The 17,389-nt window shown below is 42.3% G+C and overlaps 1 protein-coding gene across 1 annotated transcript in view; it reads left to right on the top strand.

Moving 5' to 3' along the window:
* Positions 1-17,389, top strand: part of DNAJC2 (DnaJ heat shock protein family (Hsp40) member C2) — a 1,234,748-nt gene that overhangs the window by 91,229 nt on the left and 1,126,130 nt on the right. Inside the window, exons 4-5 of the mRNA XM_044088515.1 lie at positions 10,448-10,469; positions 11,023-11,050. Coding sequence (XP_043944450.1) covers positions 10,448-10,469; positions 11,023-11,050 — 50 coding nt within the window. The remainder of the gene's footprint in view (positions 1-10,447; positions 10,470-11,022; positions 11,051-17,389) is intronic.

The following is a 17,389-nucleotide window of genomic DNA, read 5'->3' as shown; positions in this document are numbered from 1 at the left end:
ATCCAAGGTACCGTACAACATATACGCAGCAAGGGGATAGTAATATAACGCTATTAATTTGGAAGAGCGATTTTTCACAACTCGTTGCTATCGCTAGAGAATTGCACTATTTTTTCCTCAGTTTCGGGACTCTGCAACAGTGACTTCATTAGCCCCGGTGCTATCCAAAGACGGCATACCTACTTTGTCCTCTGTAAAGCTTATCCAAGATAAGTTTTTATAAGCGATGCCTGTATATTAAATGCATGTGTGTAATGTAGCCAGGTAAACTGGTTGGACTCTACAGTGTATATTTTATGCTTTTCATTTGGAAATACTGAGGTTTTTTCGGGGCATATTATATCCAAGACGGTCTAAATTAATGCTGCCTACAACAAGCACGTATGCTCTCAGCAAGGAGTGCTAATTTAAAATGGTGTATTCAACAGTTTGCGTGATTAATTGAAAATGTTACATGCATTTATTAACTAATGAAGCAACATTTTCAGTGATTTGCCTTTTTATCCCAGGTGGGCTGAGCAGGAATATGTTATGCGTAGAAACTGGATGTGTCTGGCTACAACCATGACTCATGGAGTCCAGTTTAAGAAGCTATAAAGAACTGTATAATTTCTGAAGATTATTTATATATATATATATATATATATATATATATATATATATATGATAAATCATTTTCTTATATGTTGAACCTGTTGTTCTGCTACGGAAAAGTTATTTTCTTCTAGTGCTGCTGTGAGTACATGGTTTCCCCTTTTCTTTATGGCTCCGGGATAGTTTCTTGAGAGAATTCTTAGCGGGGACACCCCTGGGGGTATGGAGGTCCCCGGTGGGTTCGGGGTGACCCCAAGTGCAAAAGATGCTGCAGAAAAGGGGAACTTTTTTCTTTCTTTAAAGGGGAGTAAGCGAGTGCCTTGTGCTTGGCTTTGCTTGAGCTGACAAGCTGCAAAAGTAGTTGATGGGGGGAAAAAGGGGAGGGAGAGGGATGTGAGTGCTCCTTTGTACTAATAGATAAAGTCACTGACGACTGGCCTCCGCAGGCAGGGACCTTGGGGAACATTTGCCATGATGCCTGCGTGCTCTGTTTCTCCGCTATTGTTAGAGAAGTGTAAATATATCTTTAGACTCCTTGTGAAGGAGCCCGTTAAGAGTTTTAATAAGGATTGTTGTTTGCATTATAGATAAGTTTATTTTTTGATTGAAGGGAAAACTACTTTTTTGATTGGTCGCATCTGTGTGTGTGTTTGTGTGTGTGGTTTTTTTTTTTTGGGTGACACTGGCGCCCCATGATGGCATAGTCAGTCCTATCGCCTTTTGTTCTGACTAGGAGGTAGCTGGGAGGAAATGGGCATTTTGAGTGCACTTGTTTTCTAAGATGGTGTTGCAAGGAATGTTGTTGTGGGTTGTGGTTGTTTGAATCCCCTCTAGCTCATGCATAACTATAATTGCAGAATGCAACTGCAAGGCTGTTAAAAACAGCTGGAATCAAAGTTTGGTAGAAGAAGGCAGTAGTGAAAGACAGACAGGTGGATTTGAACTTTGCCACCCCCTCTTCACCTGCTGACAAAATCCATAATGTGTACTGCATGTGACTTGGATTGAGTATTACTGGGTGATATTGTATTTTTTCTCCTGTGGCTGCTTTTTAGTCCACTTGTCTCTGTGCTCTAGGCCAGGGTGGGGTATCGTGCCGCACTGGGTAAAATCCGTTAAGGCGCTGATGAAGGCAACTTGCTGACCAGACAGTCTTCCATTTCAGTGATGGTTACAAATAGATGGTTTCATATTTACAATGTCTGCATTTCAGATTCATGTCATCCCATGGTTTGAGTAGAGTGTGTAAGAAGTTGTAACTGTTCTGGTCGAAGACTGAATTAAAATATTGGTACTGCCTAGCTGAATTGTACTTTAACTTGCCTAAATATATGTGGGTAAGGGTAAGCTTCTGGTGGCAGGGAGTACAGTCGTATTAGGCCCTGATGTCCTTCAAGGATGCATCTGCAGTCCTTACAAATGGGTTGTCCTGTCGTCAGGCAGCCCCTCGGTCGGCCGGATTCCAAAGTCTGGGTCCGGCCTCGGCTGGTGTCGCACTTCACCCGACGTCATAGCTGCAGTTCTTCGGGTATAAAGGCATCAGCCGACGCCATTTTCCTCAGTCTTTCTTGCCGCGTGGCGCCCGAAGCAGAAGCTGTTCGCAAGTGCAGGTCGGTCAGATCCAGAGATTACTACTACCGAATACTACTTCGAAGACTTCTAAAAGCTAAGTACCCCGTTGGGGACTCTTTCTTGCCTCAGCCGATGTCAGAAAAAGTGAATAACTGTTTAACTTGTGGGAAACAAATACCTCATAAAGATTTCCACTCTTACTGCTTACCTTGTTTAGGCCCAGACCACGACGTAGCAGCTTGTTTAGCCTGTGCTTCTTTCAACCAACGAACGCTTAGACGTCGGTCGGAGTCTGCTGAACATTTTTTCGGCTCAGATTTTGCGTACATAATGCCGTCAGATCCTCCGACTACTCAAATTGTTAAACGCAAAGAAAAGGACCGACACTCACGGTCCGCGGTTTCGGCCGAAACCATGGTTAAGCAAACCGCGAGTGTCTCGGTTTCGGCCGAAACCGAGCAAACGGTTCAATCTTCAGCCGAATCCATGACTACTACCGAGGCCCCCTCTACCCTAGTTGAATCGGCCTCTGAAGTTTTACCTACTACTGTGGTTTCACAAGACTTATCGGACACCATCCCTTTGGATGTTTCTACCCCAGCACGTGGTGCTGCTAGGCCTCCTGCAGCCATGTCTATAAAGGCCTTTGCCAGGGCTAAAGCAGCCAAAACTTCTAAGTCTGTGCCTGTTAAGCCCCCCTCTCACAGGCCCAGTTCCAGTTCCCAGATGCTTACTCTGGCAGAGGATCTCATCTCTTTAATAAGGGGATCCCAATCTCACCCAGACAGGGCCTCTCAACCTCCAGAAAAGAGACCTAGAGCAGAGCCCCCTGAGCCAGTGTCCTCAGATGACTCTTCTGATGATACAGACAATACAGACCATCCAGAGGCTCCTTTTTCTACTTATGAAGATTCAGATGCTGAAGAATCGATTCCTTCTGCTTCTCCACCAGAGGAATTTTCTTTGGGGAAACTTTACATGCCATGAGAGAGCAATTCCAATGGCAGGGCAAGATTTCTCAGATTCAAGGAAAAGGCTTAGGACCTTTTACACTTACCGCAACATAGGCCTTTAGCTATACCTCCAGTTCTTCCTGTTGTGGATGATGCATTCAATGATGCTTGCACTGCTCCTGATACTTTACCTCCAGCCCCTGCTAAGCCCGATAGGTTCTACAGGGTCCCGGACACTCATCACCATTTATACAAGGCTCCTTTCGCAGATCCTGAGACTATCTCCCAGGGGCCTAAGGCAGTAGCTCGACCTCAGCTAAAACCCTCTCCCTTCTGAAAGGGAATCCAGGTCCTTAGAGAGATGGGGTAAAAAAGTATACACCTCTGCTACTCTCTCAGCTAGAGCATTGAACTGTCAGTTTCATATGATCCAATACCAAGAGTTTATGCTTGATCAGTTAACTAAGAAACTGTCCTCGGATGATTCTTTAGATAAGAAATATGTTCTAGAAATGGTGAATAACATTCAGCAGGTTAGTAACCATTCCTTAAAATGTGGCTATGATGCACTGGAGGCTTCATTTAGATCAGCCATGACTGGCACAGTTATAAGAAGGCATGCATGGTTGAAAGAGCAGGTCTTGCCGGATCATGTTAAAGCAAAGCTATTAGATGCTCCTATGGATAAGGTCAGTTTATTTGGTTCTCCTGCCCAACAGGTACTGAAGAAAATGGAAGAGAAGGCAAAATCTGTACAAACAGTAAAAGATTTCTTACAGGTTCAGCCTCCAAGGTTTAGCAGGAACTGGCCTTCCAAAAATTGGTCCTTTCCAGACTCCTCAAAAACTCAGAGAGGCAGGAATAGGCGTTCAAGAGGCAGAAATCAATCCAGAGGAGGTGCCTACAGGGGACGCCAGTGGCAAGGTAACAACCAACGAGGCACAGACACAACCACTACCACTGCAACAGGACAATCACAGTGACTTGGCTTTGACACCGCCTACCATGGAACAAATAGCAGCACCCTTAGGCGGAAAGTTAGCACTATTTTCAAAAAACTGGCACTATATCACAAGAGACAAGTGGATTTTGCAGACTATAGACCAAGGCTACAGGTTTCATTTCCACACTTTACCCGGAAAAAGAGGAATGCCAAACCTACCACCAAATCAAAAGACAGAAGCTCTAAAACAAATAGCTCAATTAGCAAGGATGAGAGCTGTGGAAAGGGTACCACCTATGGAACAAGGCAAGGGATTTTACTCCAGACTCTTCCTGGTACCAAGAAAAGAAAAAAAATTGGAGGCCTATTCTCGACCTGTCCGCTTTAAACACATTCATCATCGTTCCAAAATTCAAAATGCTGACCCTACAGCAACTTCTTCCCATGCTGGGCAAGGAGTATTGGCTGGTAACTCTAGATTTCAAGGAGGCATACCTGCACGTCCCCATACGACCACATTGCAGAAGATACCTCAGATTTCTTGCAGGATCAGAGCATTATCAATTCTCAGCATTGCCCTTTGGCTTATCTACTGCACCCAGAGTGTTCACGAAATGCCTGGCATCAGTAATCGCTCACTGCAGGCTTCAGGGAATCCAAATTTATCCATACCTGGACGACTGCCTGATACAAGCGGACAACAAAAACAAGCTAACAGAAGACTTACAAAGAGTCATTTGCTTACTACAGGCCCTGGGATACACAGTCAATATAAAAAAGTCAAGACTGATGCCATCCCAAACAATAACCTTCTTAGGTGCAGAATTGGACACAGTAAAACAGATGGCATTCCTAACTGCAGAAAAGCAAGAACAACTTCCTCTCTACTTTTTGGCATTAACAAAGCAGAACAAACTAACAGCAAGGAAAGTACTGCAGGCCTTGGGCTTCATGGCATCCTGCATAATCCTGGTCCCCCATGCCAGACTGCATATGAGAAAGCTACAGTGGTACCTAAAGAATTTATGGTCTCAACACAGGCACAGCTTAGAAACCGAAATACCACTAATTCCATGCCTGAAACAAGAGTTCCTATGGTGGGCTCAGGCATGCCAGTCAAACCCAGGTTTGCCCTTCCACAGCATTCAACCAAGCCAAACCATCACAACGGACGCCTCAGACCTCGGTTGGGGCCCACATGCTGGACAAGTGCATACAAGGCTTATGGACTCCAGAGCAGCTGCACCTGCACATAAATCAAAAAGAAATGCTGGCAGTACAACTAGCAATCCAGAATTTCAGACCATTCCTCCAAGAAGGCCAGTTGATGATAAGGACAGACAACACCACAGTCATGTGGTACATCAACAAACAGGGAGGCACTCATTCATACCCTCTATGCCGAATGGCCCTGGACCTATGGAATATGGCTCTGAGTTACAACATTCAGTTGCAAGCAATTTTTGTACCGGGAAAAGAAAACATCCTAGCAGACATATTAAGCAGAACTACCTCGGATGCTCACGAATGGATGCTACACCCGGACATCTTCAAGGCCATCACAAAGAAATGGGGACTGCCACAAATAGACCTATTCGCATCCCCCCTCAATCACCAGCTCAAGAAATTCTGCACAAGGACATACCACCCACTTGCTTGGAAGGTGGACTCTCTATCCTTCAGTTGGAAAGGCCTGACAGCATATGCATTCCCACCTCTTCCTTTGATGCACAAGGTGCTATTGAAAATCAAAGAGGAACGTCCAAGGATAATTCTGATAGCTCCAGACTGGCCAAGACAACATTGGTACCCATTACTAAGGAGCATGTCTCGGGGGAGAATGTGGACACTACCCCTAATTCCCTTGATGTTAACTCAGAGCAACTACAACATCCTGCATCCAAACCTGAAAACTCTGCAACTGACTGCCTGGAACATTACATAAGAGCAACTAACCCAGATTTATCCCAAAGGGTTAAAGACATTATCCTTGAGGCCCGCAGACCCTCAACAAGAAGGAACTATGCAGGAAAATGGAAAAGGTTTCTCATTTGGAGTACCGACAGGGGCAAAGATGTGTCAAAGGTAGACATTGCCAACATCCTGGAGTATTTGGCAGAGCTTTTCCATACAGGCCTGTCCTATTCCTCCATCAAAATACATGCATCAGCTATTTCTGCAGAATACAGCTTCGATCCACCTGTCTTTTCGCATCCTCTACTCAGGCAGTTTCTGAGAGGAATTAAGAATGTAAAACCTCCTAGGAAACCGCCATTACCAGCATGGGACTTGAACTTTGTACTAGAAAAATTGACACTTCCCTTTCAACCAGCAGCAACAGCAGATCTTCAACACCTATCCTGGAAAACTGCTTTCCTGCTGGCAATTACCTCAGCAAGAAGGGTTTCGGAACTACAGGCTTTAATGGCAGTACAACCCTTCCTAATCTTCCATCAAGATAGTGTGTCCATGAGAACTAATCCTACATTTATGCCTAAGGTGGTATCCAGAGTGTCTTTAAACCAGGCAATCCACCTACCTACCTTCTTTCCCAATCCACAGAACAGGGGGGAAAGACTGCTGCATACCTTGGATGTACATAGACAGTTACGCTACTACCTGGACAGAACCAAGGGCAATAGAAAATCTGACCAGCTTCTGGTAGCATATGCAACAGGAAGGGAAGGAAAAGCAATTTCCAAACAGACAATCTCCAAGTGGATAGGAAATTGCATTAGATTCTGTTACTCCTACCATGGAAAGCAAATTCCACAGAACATAAGGCCTCATTCTACAAGGGCTACAGCCACTACCACAGCTTTCTTACGAGGAGTGGCTACCAAGGACATTATAGAGGCTGCTACTTGGACCTCCGTGCATACATTTGCCAAGCATTATAACTTACCATTATACTCTAGATCCCGAGCAGGGTTTGCCACTGCTGTTTTGCAAGGGATCCTAACTACACCATAATTTCTTCTTCCTCCTCCCCTAGTTTGGCTATGGTATTCTACCCATTTAGGACTGCAGATGCATCCTTGAAGGACATAGTACAGTTTTGTACCTACCATAAATGTAGATGTCCGAACAGGATAGCATCTGCAGTCAGGATTACCCACCCTCCTTCCCCTCTGTGGTACTCCTAGGGTATTTGCCCACCTAATAGCTAGCTGGGGGGGGATCTCTTATGGTGTATTTGTTTGTATATATGTACATACATGATTATTTTTTGTTTGCCTTCTACTATTTGGAAACATTGGCATTTATCCAAAAATTTAGCTATCCAAGAGGGCAACTGGCATCTGGGGCAAGAAACACTGAGGAAAATGGCATCGGCTGATGCCTTTATACCCGAAGAACTGCAGCTATGACGTCGGGTGAAGTGCGACACCAGCCGAGGCCGGACCCAGACTTTGGAATCCGGCCGACCGAGGGGCTGCCTGACGACAGGACAACCCATTTGTAAGGACTGCAGATGCTATCCTGTTCGGACATCTACATTTATGGTAGGTACAAAACTGTACTTTTTGGCAGTAGGTCTGTGCCCACCCCCAAGTATAACTTGATGCTCTCCAGACAGGGTTAGCTGCTCCATGGTTTTATTGTAATAGCCACTGCACAGGTTTTTTTTTTTTTTTATTTGTATGCTGTAAGTTAACGTGAACTAGAAAAATCAGCTTTTGACTGTCTGTATAGTGTGGCACCTTCTTATACCGTTTAACTGACTGGCTGATAAAGTGGCTTGTTCCTTAATTGTATTCCAGTGTTGCCATAGCCTTTGCTCACTTGTAGAGTTACTGAAGGCAATCATTCTCATTTAATTGTACTTGCTTCTCAGCTTAGTATGTTTCTTATTGACAGAGGTGTGTTTGCGTCATCAGTAAGGTTACGTTATTGCAACATTGTTGCAGTAGTATTTCAAATGCAAGAGTTCGATTGCGGATGATTAATTTCATAAGTAATGTACTCAAGAAAGCTTATGTTATGTTCTATCTGTGGTTATGACATCTGCCATACATGTTTGTACTAACAGTAATGTGTTTGAGTCCGTTCTGTCTACTGCCTGTCTGAATTTGTTAATGTTTAATGACCAGTCATACTAGTGGCATTTGCTTTTTGTTGGTATTTTCTCCTTATTTGCTTATTAAAATTTGTTAACTGGGATATAACATTGATCCAAATGGATGTGTTTCATATTCGGCCCAAAGAACTGAGGAAGTGAAAAAGGTTATAAAACAATGTTTAAAGCATGCGAAAATTGGCAGAATTGTTGATTTACAATATAATAATAAGAAAAAATGAAATTACTATGAAACAACAGTGAAGCTTACTTCAGTCTTAAAGTATATTGGGAAACTTGTAGGGGGTGAGGAAATTAGGTTAAAAAGAGGAGACAGTATTAGGTTATGGAAGGACCAGAGGATTTGAATATTTCAGTGAGAAGGAGAAAAGGCTGTTTATTTTGAGAATATAGAAACGTGTATACAGATTTGCCAGAACTCTGCTGGAATTTAAGGTAGCACAGCACTGCGAGTATAGCCTTGATTTGTACTATCTGCATTGTCTCATTGTTTGCATCACATTTATGAATTGTGGTGTAGTACATGCACGTCTCCATTACCTGCTTTGTGTTTACTACCTGATCACAATTCTGCATTTATGCTTTAAATGAATCGGATACATTTGTTTGCATTTTTGTTGTGTGTTTATTTTCTTATGTCTTAATATGTATGCAGTAGACTACAATGTACAGCACTGGTTTTCAGAGGTAATCTAAGAGCATTTATTGAGGTTCATCATCTTCTTTCGGCTGTTCCTGTTGGGGGTCGCCACAGTGGATCACCTGTTTCCATTTCTTCCTATCTTCTGCATCTTGCTCTGCCACACCAAACACCTGCATGTCCTCTCTTACCACATCCATAAACCTTATCTTAGGCCTTCCTCTTTTCCTGTTACCTGGTAGCTTCATCCTTAGCATATTTTTCCCAATGTACTCAGCATCCCTCCTCAGCACATGTCCAAACCAACTTGATCTTGCCTCTCTGGCTTTGTCTCCAAACCTTCCAACCTGGGCTGACCCTCTAATATACTTATTCCTAATCCTGTCCAACCTCATCACACCCAGTGCAAATCTTAACATCTTTAACTCTGCCACATCCAGCTCAAACTCCTGCCTTTTTGTCAATGCCACTGTCAAACAAGGTTTTATTGAGTTTGATGCCGTGTGACTTCACAAATATCTGATTTGTCAAATCCACTATCATGTCTGTATGTGCTTGCCTGTACTAGGTGTATCTTTTTGCCATTACTTTGGGAGCTGAATTTCTCTCTGTCTTTCCCTTATAAAGAACTGAGCACATCATACCCCCTATGTCTTCTTTCTGTGCAGTGGGTATATGTAGTTATGCCAAAGTACACAATGAACATCTGCCATGAATGTCTTGTTATCTTGAAATTTTATATTTTTGTTTGCATAGTAGATAGTACTCACCATACATGAGGCAGATATTTGCCTGGACCATTTTTGGCTAAACCATGTGTCACTCTATTTTTTTTTTTAAACTTTGTATACACCAGCAGCTTAACTCTATTCCATTATATGTTTGTGTTTAACTGGTACTTTTACAGTATGTTCACATCAAATTGTCCCTTGTTGTACAGGCTTATCTTCATGAGGCATGTGTGTTTGGCTTATTTCTATTGCATAGATGGGCTGGATATGCTATGCCTGTCTGCTGTGTACTTGTAGAGATTGGTTAATTTGTGTGCCAGACATTTACTTTTTGTTAGCTGTACACATCTTGTATTTAGTCTCTGTTTTATGCCAGTCTGACCTGTACCTGCTTAAAGGCTTCACTTTGATGTAGTTGCATATCTCGGATGTTGCAGCCATGCTGGTATACCGGTGATTTCCAACTGTGTTCTCATTTTGTTTATTCCTGTGAATACTGGCTGAGTTGTACCCATTTTCTTATGTTGCAAGTGCCAGCTGACTGGCTGGACTTTCTGCTTCATTCCCACTGGATTGTTTGTTAACCTTGATAGGTGATCTGGTTCCAAGGAGCCTATTCAAACCCAACCTGAGCAAGTGTAAATTGAAAAGAAGGTAACTGATAAAATACAGTGAGGAGAGACTTAAAATGAGAGGCTATGTGCAACTATAAACAGAACATTAAAGTAGAAATTGAAATATATCTTTTTATGTAATAGTCATTTTATGCTTTCCATAATGTCCAAATAGTGTAGGAGGATGTTTTGAACATAGAAGCTAGTTAAGGCCAAGCTGTAAAAGACTGTGCTAAATTTATCTGCTCATTCTCTAATTATTATGCAGAATAGCAAAAAGAAAATATCTAAGAATAAAATACAATAGGTTTTTGTTAAGAGAAAAAGTTTTAAAACATACTGTTATTTGTCTTTTTCCTCTTCTTGCAAAGTGAACATGTTATTTGTTGGGATATGCCTATCAAAGATGGGCCTCATCTGTGAACAAAATGCAGCATTGCTTATGAACCTGAATAATTGTTTTCTGCATTTCAGAATAAAGAGATTTGATTATAGCTTGGTGAAGCCTGGGATAAGGACGCGCGGCCGAGTAAGAGTTAATTTACTGAAGCAGGCTGTGTCTCCTGGAAAATTTGAGCTACCATTGTTGAACTGAACATTCTGTACTAACTGTTGGTTTGAGGTGATTTGTGATAACCTATATGTTTTTCATAGCCAACTGTCAACGGTCAGAAATGTAACAAAAAGTTGTTTTGCTTGCAGTATAAAAGTTGATGTCAGTAAACAAGTTGACCAGAGGTGATCATCTTGGCCAACATGCTGTGTAATCTGGTTGGCTGCTAATAAAGAAGTTTTTTCATCACCTGAGGCAGATGCGATTCGTTTGAATTTTTCTTCTGACATTTTGGTCCTTCGAGCCGGAAACCTCTATGAAGATACGGATCAGACTGACAGAGAGACCGAAAAACCTGTGCAGGTGAGGGTTTCTCATCTTAAGATTCCCTCGACTGAAAGCCCTCCGACTGATTTGTCGTTGAAAGGTGGCCGGCCGCTCTCTGATCTCTATCTGAGGGACGGTTTCTGAACCAAACTGGGAAACGGAGTCTCATCTGGTTCAGGTAGGATGAAAAATAAATTTTCTTTTAATTTAATTTAACCTTGTCGACAAGGGTTTTTACTTTTAGTTAAGGGTGGGTAGGATTACTTGTTAAGATTATTTTGTTAGGATCACCCGTTAAGATAGCCCCGTTTTATAATAAGCCCTGTAAAATAACTTTGATACAGTCCTAAAATAAGAAATGTAGGGGAAACATGGGTTCGAGTTGCTGCAAGTGTGCGAGTGATGTCTGTTTAAATGTTGATGCTAAGTATATGAAAGGTTTAAACAAAAATAATGTTAAATTTTTGAAAAAGTGGAAGTTGAAATATGATTTTGATGGTACCCTGAATAAGAATATTTGTGCAAAATTGGTTAGAGATTTGAAAAGAGATGCGGGAACTAAAACTAAAAAGCAAAGACAATTGGGATTTCCCCAATTACAAAAATGGTTAGAAGAAGCAAATAGACGAGCTATAAAAGAAAAACAGTGCCAGGAAAAAGAAAAAAATAAATCAAAAGGGATCACTGGTGCCAAGTGGAAAAGTAGCTTTATTTTTAGATAAGGAGGATGAGCATACAGTTTGTGCGGTACAAAGGCAGGCAACTGCCCCACCGTATGGGGAAATTGCTGCTGCCGTACTGGTGGAACCTCCTCAATATCAGTCTGAAGATGTGGGATCTGTACAGCAGGGTGGGTTATTGGCTGCTCAAGGAAGCGTTGTGACCCCTCCAATTTAGCCGCAAATTCCCGTAGTACCCAAGGTTGCTTTGCAACAGGTAGACCAACCTATGCAGTTAAGGTCAGGACCAGCCGGGCAAGGACGTTGGGCCATTAAACTTTCTGACTACTCAGAAGCTCTTCCCTTAATACAAGTTGCAAACCCACAAGCAGGGGATGTTGGACAAGAGCCAACTATTTTAGTTTATCGTCCCTGGGCTAGAGAGGATATAAAACGAGCTACAGATGGTATTCCTCATCCCAAGGTTAATTTTCAAAAGTTTTCTGAGGACATAGTTGGTATGCGTTTAAGTTATCATCTAAATGGTTTAGAAGTAGAACAAGTAGTGTGTCAAATCCTGGGTCCAGATTGGCACATAGTTTGTGGCACTTGTACGTGTAAGGCAGATGACGGCACAACATTAAAGCATAATTCTGGGGTGTTAGACACGCGAGTCACTGATCTGTTAAAGAGAATTTCTGATAAGTGGCGTCCAAGAGCAGATTGGACAGTAATAAATCAGTGCATCCAAAATGATGATGAATCTGTAGATCACTATATTGTAAGATTGACAGAAGTGTTCAATAACCATTGTGGAATGATGATTCCGCAGGATCAGACCAATGATAGTCCGTATGAACAGCAATTGAAAAATGCTTTTCTTAAGGGTTGTAGGGCTCCAATAAGTAGTTTTATAACCAAGCATATGGTAGATCATAGAACATGTAGACTGCAACCTTTGTTTGAATATGCACGGCATGCTGAGCGACATTTCAATTTAAAAAAGAAAAAGAAAGTACAAGTGTTAGCAGTAGGGGATGATGGTGGTATATTCTTGGTACAGGACCAAAGGGGGCAAGGGCGCCGTGGTGGCGTAAAAAAACGTGGGAGCCCGAAATGGGACACGTTAAATAAACCGGGTGGACATTCAGAGGAATATGAGGGGAGGTTAAAACGTGGAGAATGTTTTAAATGCGGTAGACGTGGGCACTTCGCTTCCGAATGTGAAGAGTGGCAACATCCCCCACAGCTTACGAACAAGGGCTCCGCTTGACTATATGATAGTAAAGGAAGGCACCAAATTCATTATTGTGATTATTGTAGAGAAGAAGAAAGTGAGAATGATTGTGATGATGATGAGGCAGACACTCTCTGCGATGAATGTCAGAACACTCAGAAGGAAGGGCGGGATTGTGACTGTGAAGTCATAAACCTGGCACATTTGGGTATTGCTATGCATCTAGATCAAAAACCCATGATAGAGTTTTTGGTTGAGGGACAGAAAGTGGAGTTTTTATGTGATTCAGGTGCATCGCGTACACTTTTGGGTCCAGCAGTTCTGCCCCCGAACTGCGAAACGGACGAGTTTGTCCTTGTAAAAGTGGCAAACGGAAAAATTTATAAGGAACCACTGTCTCGTCCTCTATTGTTCACAGATCCGCAAACAAACCAAACTGTTAGGTGTAGGGTAATTATATCAAAAGTTTGTCCAGTTAATTTGCTGGGAAGAGATTTGATGCATTTGTTTGGAATAGCGGCAATTCCCACAACTAAAGGCATTGAGGCGAAAAGGTTAGCGGATGGCTTGATGGTACAAGGGGAGTACAAGACTTGTTTTACTGGTATAGCCAGGACTTGATTTCAAATGGGCCGGGGAGGGTTGATACAGATTTGATCAACCTAGCTTTAAGTAAATCTAGCAGCGGGTCACCGCAGGTTGCAGCGCACTTACATTGTACAATGTTCTACAGAAAGGCCCCATGTCTGGATAAAGAATTTGAAAAAGAATTCTTTAAGCACAAACGTGCAAGGATAATTTTGAATGATATGTTTTGGGATACGCAAGGTAATACAGTAGTGACCTGTACTTTGACTAAGGAAATGAGTTCTTTATATCGCTCAGGTTATAGCCCACATATTTCAATTACTAAAGCGGTGGGGACATATTGGGTAGATTTAGCGAAAAAGGTAACAAATTGGGACACAATGTCCGAAAGTCAATTGAAAGATCAACAGATCCAGGTACAAAGATTAAATTGGGTGACTTGGGCACAACCAAGCGTGCACCTGAGGGTTGACAAAACAGAAATGGTATGACAAATCCTCCTAACCCAAGAGGACGATAGTGCGTTAAGCGCCTTACCTGTAGATTTATGGTCAAAAGGTAAAGTGGATGTAGGACTGATGAAAACAGCAGGTGAAGTTTGTATAACTCCAAAGTCAGGTTTTAGACCTCATAAGCACCAATACCCGCTAAGCAAACAAGCAAAGGAAGGAATTAAGCCAGTTATTGAGCAACTAAAACAGGTAGGAATTCTTGTTGAATGCCCAGATTCGCCCTGCAATACTCTGTTGTTTCCTGTAAAGAAACCGGATGGGTCATGGAGGTTGGTTCAGGATTTACAAGCAATTAATTCAGCTGTGATCCCAAGAGCACCGGTGGTCCCTGACCCCTAAATATTACTTAATGATTTACTACCTCAGCACAGATATTTTTCTGTCATAGATATAAGCAATGCTTTTTTCTCCATACCACTACATAAGGAGAGTAGATTTTGGTTTGCATTCACTTATCAAGGTAAAAGATACACCTACACCAGATTGCCACAGGGTTATTGTGAGAGTCCGACAATATTTGCACAAGAAATGGCTGCGAATTTAGCTCAGTTTGTTCCCCCAGAGGGAAGCCAGGTTCTGTTGTATGTAGATGATATTTTGTTGGCCTCACCCACGCAGGAAAGTTGTAGAAAGGATACCCTTGCCCTTCTTAGTTTTTTAGCTGAGCAAGGACATAAGGTAAATAAAGAAAAGTTACAATTGTGGAAAGTACAAGTAAAGTACTTGGGTTATTTAATTTCACAGGCAGGTAGACAATTGGAGAACAAAAGAAAACAAGCAATTCTTGAGGCACCTATGCCCACAACTAAGCGGGAGATGATGTCCTTTTTAGGTGTGACTAATTTTTGTAGAAGTTGGATCCCTAACTATGCTGAGGAGGTAGGGCCATTGACCGCACTAATCTATGACACTCCCATGGCAGCTAAGAATAATATACAGTGGACAAATAAGGCAATACAGGCATTTAATAGAATTAAGCAATTGATAGCAGGATCCTCTGTTTTGGGTTTTCCGAACTATTCTAAGCCGTTTATACAAATGGTTGATTGTAAGGGAGGATATATGACTTTGGTTCTGGTACAAGTACATGGGGATAAACAGAGACCGATAGCTTTCTACTCCTCCAGATTAGATCCTGTTGCAAGGGCATTGCCGCATTGTGTTCAAGCTGTAGTGGCAGCCCACATGGCAGTACAAGCCTCAGCATCATTAGTTTTGTTTCGCCCATTACAATTGCAGGTTCAACATTCAGTAGCTACTATACTTTTGCAAGATAAGATAACCTTTTTATCTCCTAGTCGACATTTGTCATGTATGACAATGCTGCTGACACAGCCTCATATGACCATAGAAAGATGTACTACTCTTAATCCGGCGACACTTTTGCCGACTCCAGAAGAAGGTACTCCACACGTTTGTTTAGACAGCATTCATGACAAAGTGCTTCCCCGACCAGATTTAACGGATATTCCGTTGGTAGATTCTGATCTCGTTTTATTCGTAGACAGATCAGCAAAGAAGGACACTGTAGGAAAAACACTAGTAGGGTATGCAGTCACCACAGAAACTGAAGTTTTGGAGGCACAAAGATTGTCAAACATTTATTCTGCACAAGCAGCTGAGTTGGTGGCTTTGACTCGAGCTTGTACCTTAGGAGAGGGTAAAAAAGTGACAATTTATACAGATAGTCAATATGCTTTCTCCGCTGTACATGTTTTCGCTCAACAATGGAAGAATAGGGGAATGGTTACTGCGACAGGCAAACTAATAAATCACATTGATTTAATTTTACAGTTGTTAGATGCAGTGCAACTACCACTTCAGATAGCGATATGTAAATGTTCCGCACATACCAACAGAAAAGATCCTGTCTCCAGGGGAAATGCCCTTGCTGATATGGCTGCAAAAAAGGCAGCTCAAGAAAATGATTTGCTTTTACATGACAATGATTTAGAGCCCGGACACCTCATAGACTTAGAGACACTAAAAGTAATGCAAACATTGACAACACAGAAGGAAAAATGTTGTTGGGTAAAATATGGTATCACTCAACAGGATGGGTTGTATAGGGCATCAGATGGCAAAATGGTATTGCCGTCAAACCTTTTTAGGTATGCGGCATTGGTTAGCCATGGACCTGCCCATGTAGGAGTACAGACGATGATTCAAATAGTGTCTAAGGTGTTTTGGTGTAAAGGGTTTTCAACTTATGCAAAGCAATTCTGTTTATCTTGTTTATTATGTGCAAAGTATCATGCTCAGGGGGGAGTTAAAAAGTCTCAGCAGGCATTCCCCACCCCTCCATATCCATTCCACACACTCTGTATGGACTTTATTGAATTGACACCCTCAGAGGGAAAAAGGTTCTGTTTAGTCATTATTGATGCTTTTTCTAAATGGGTAGAAGCTTTTCCAGTAAAGCACCTGAATGCACAAACAGTAGCAAAGCTTTTGACTACAGAAATAATTCCCCAATTTGGTTTACCAAGACGCATTTACAGTGATAATGGGTCTCATTTTGTTAACCAGATTGTTCAGAAGTTGGGTCAAGTGATTCAAATTGATCTCAAGTATCATTGTGCTTACCATCCCCTATCAGCTGGACTGGTGGAAAGACACAACGGTGTCTTGAAGAGTAAGCTCTGCAAACTGATGGCAGAAACATATAGATCATGGACTGCGTGCCTTCCTTTGGCACTCCTGTATATGCGAATCTCACCTTCCTACAAAGGACTTACACCATTTGAACTTTTGTTTGGGAGACCATATTACGTCCCGCAGTGGCAAGGATTGTTGCCAGCGGAACGTGAGGGGGGTGAGGATCTAGCGGAATATATGAAGAAGCTGCTAAATGTCAAATCTCTTGTAACCAATGACTCCTTTGCAGATTCCAGAAATGAAACCTTGTTAAGCGTGGCACCCAGGGACTGGGTGTGGATCCTAATTGTGAAGAGAAAGAATTGGTCATCCCCCAGGTGGGAAGGCCCATACCAAGTACTTATCTCGACACCTACGGCTGTAAAGATCGCTGAGAGGACTTCGTGGATTCATATCACCCACTGTAAAAAAAACTCAAGGCTCTTCCTTCGGCCATTAATATTGGTCAAACTCCACCGGACCTCTGAGTGCAAAGTCTGGCTACAAAGGGGGATTAGCCCAATAGGGGTTAGTTCGTCTTAAACCCAGTGAAGAAACCAACGGTGTGAGGTAGCCCTTAGGGAGGATGGCCATGTTCAACTGGTACTTGAACTGTCACATGATGATGATTATGTTGGCGAAAGTAAATATGTCCATACGAGAAGGAACAGTTGCAAGAGAAAAAGGAATGGTGGTGCTGCAAGCGCAACCAGGTGTTACTACTGTGTTTAAGGTGAAACTTTGTGAA

The sequence above is a fragment of the Protopterus annectens genome, chromosome 11.part0 (genome assembly GCF_019279795.1).
Source record: "Protopterus annectens isolate FY-2018-M chromosome 11.part0, PAN1.0, whole genome shotgun sequence".
Lineage (NCBI taxonomy): Eukaryota > Metazoa > Chordata > Ceratodontiformes > Protopteridae > Protopterus > Protopterus annectens.
The sequence above is the reverse complement of the archived record's forward strand: the minus strand, read 5'-3'. Positions and strand labels throughout refer to the sequence as shown.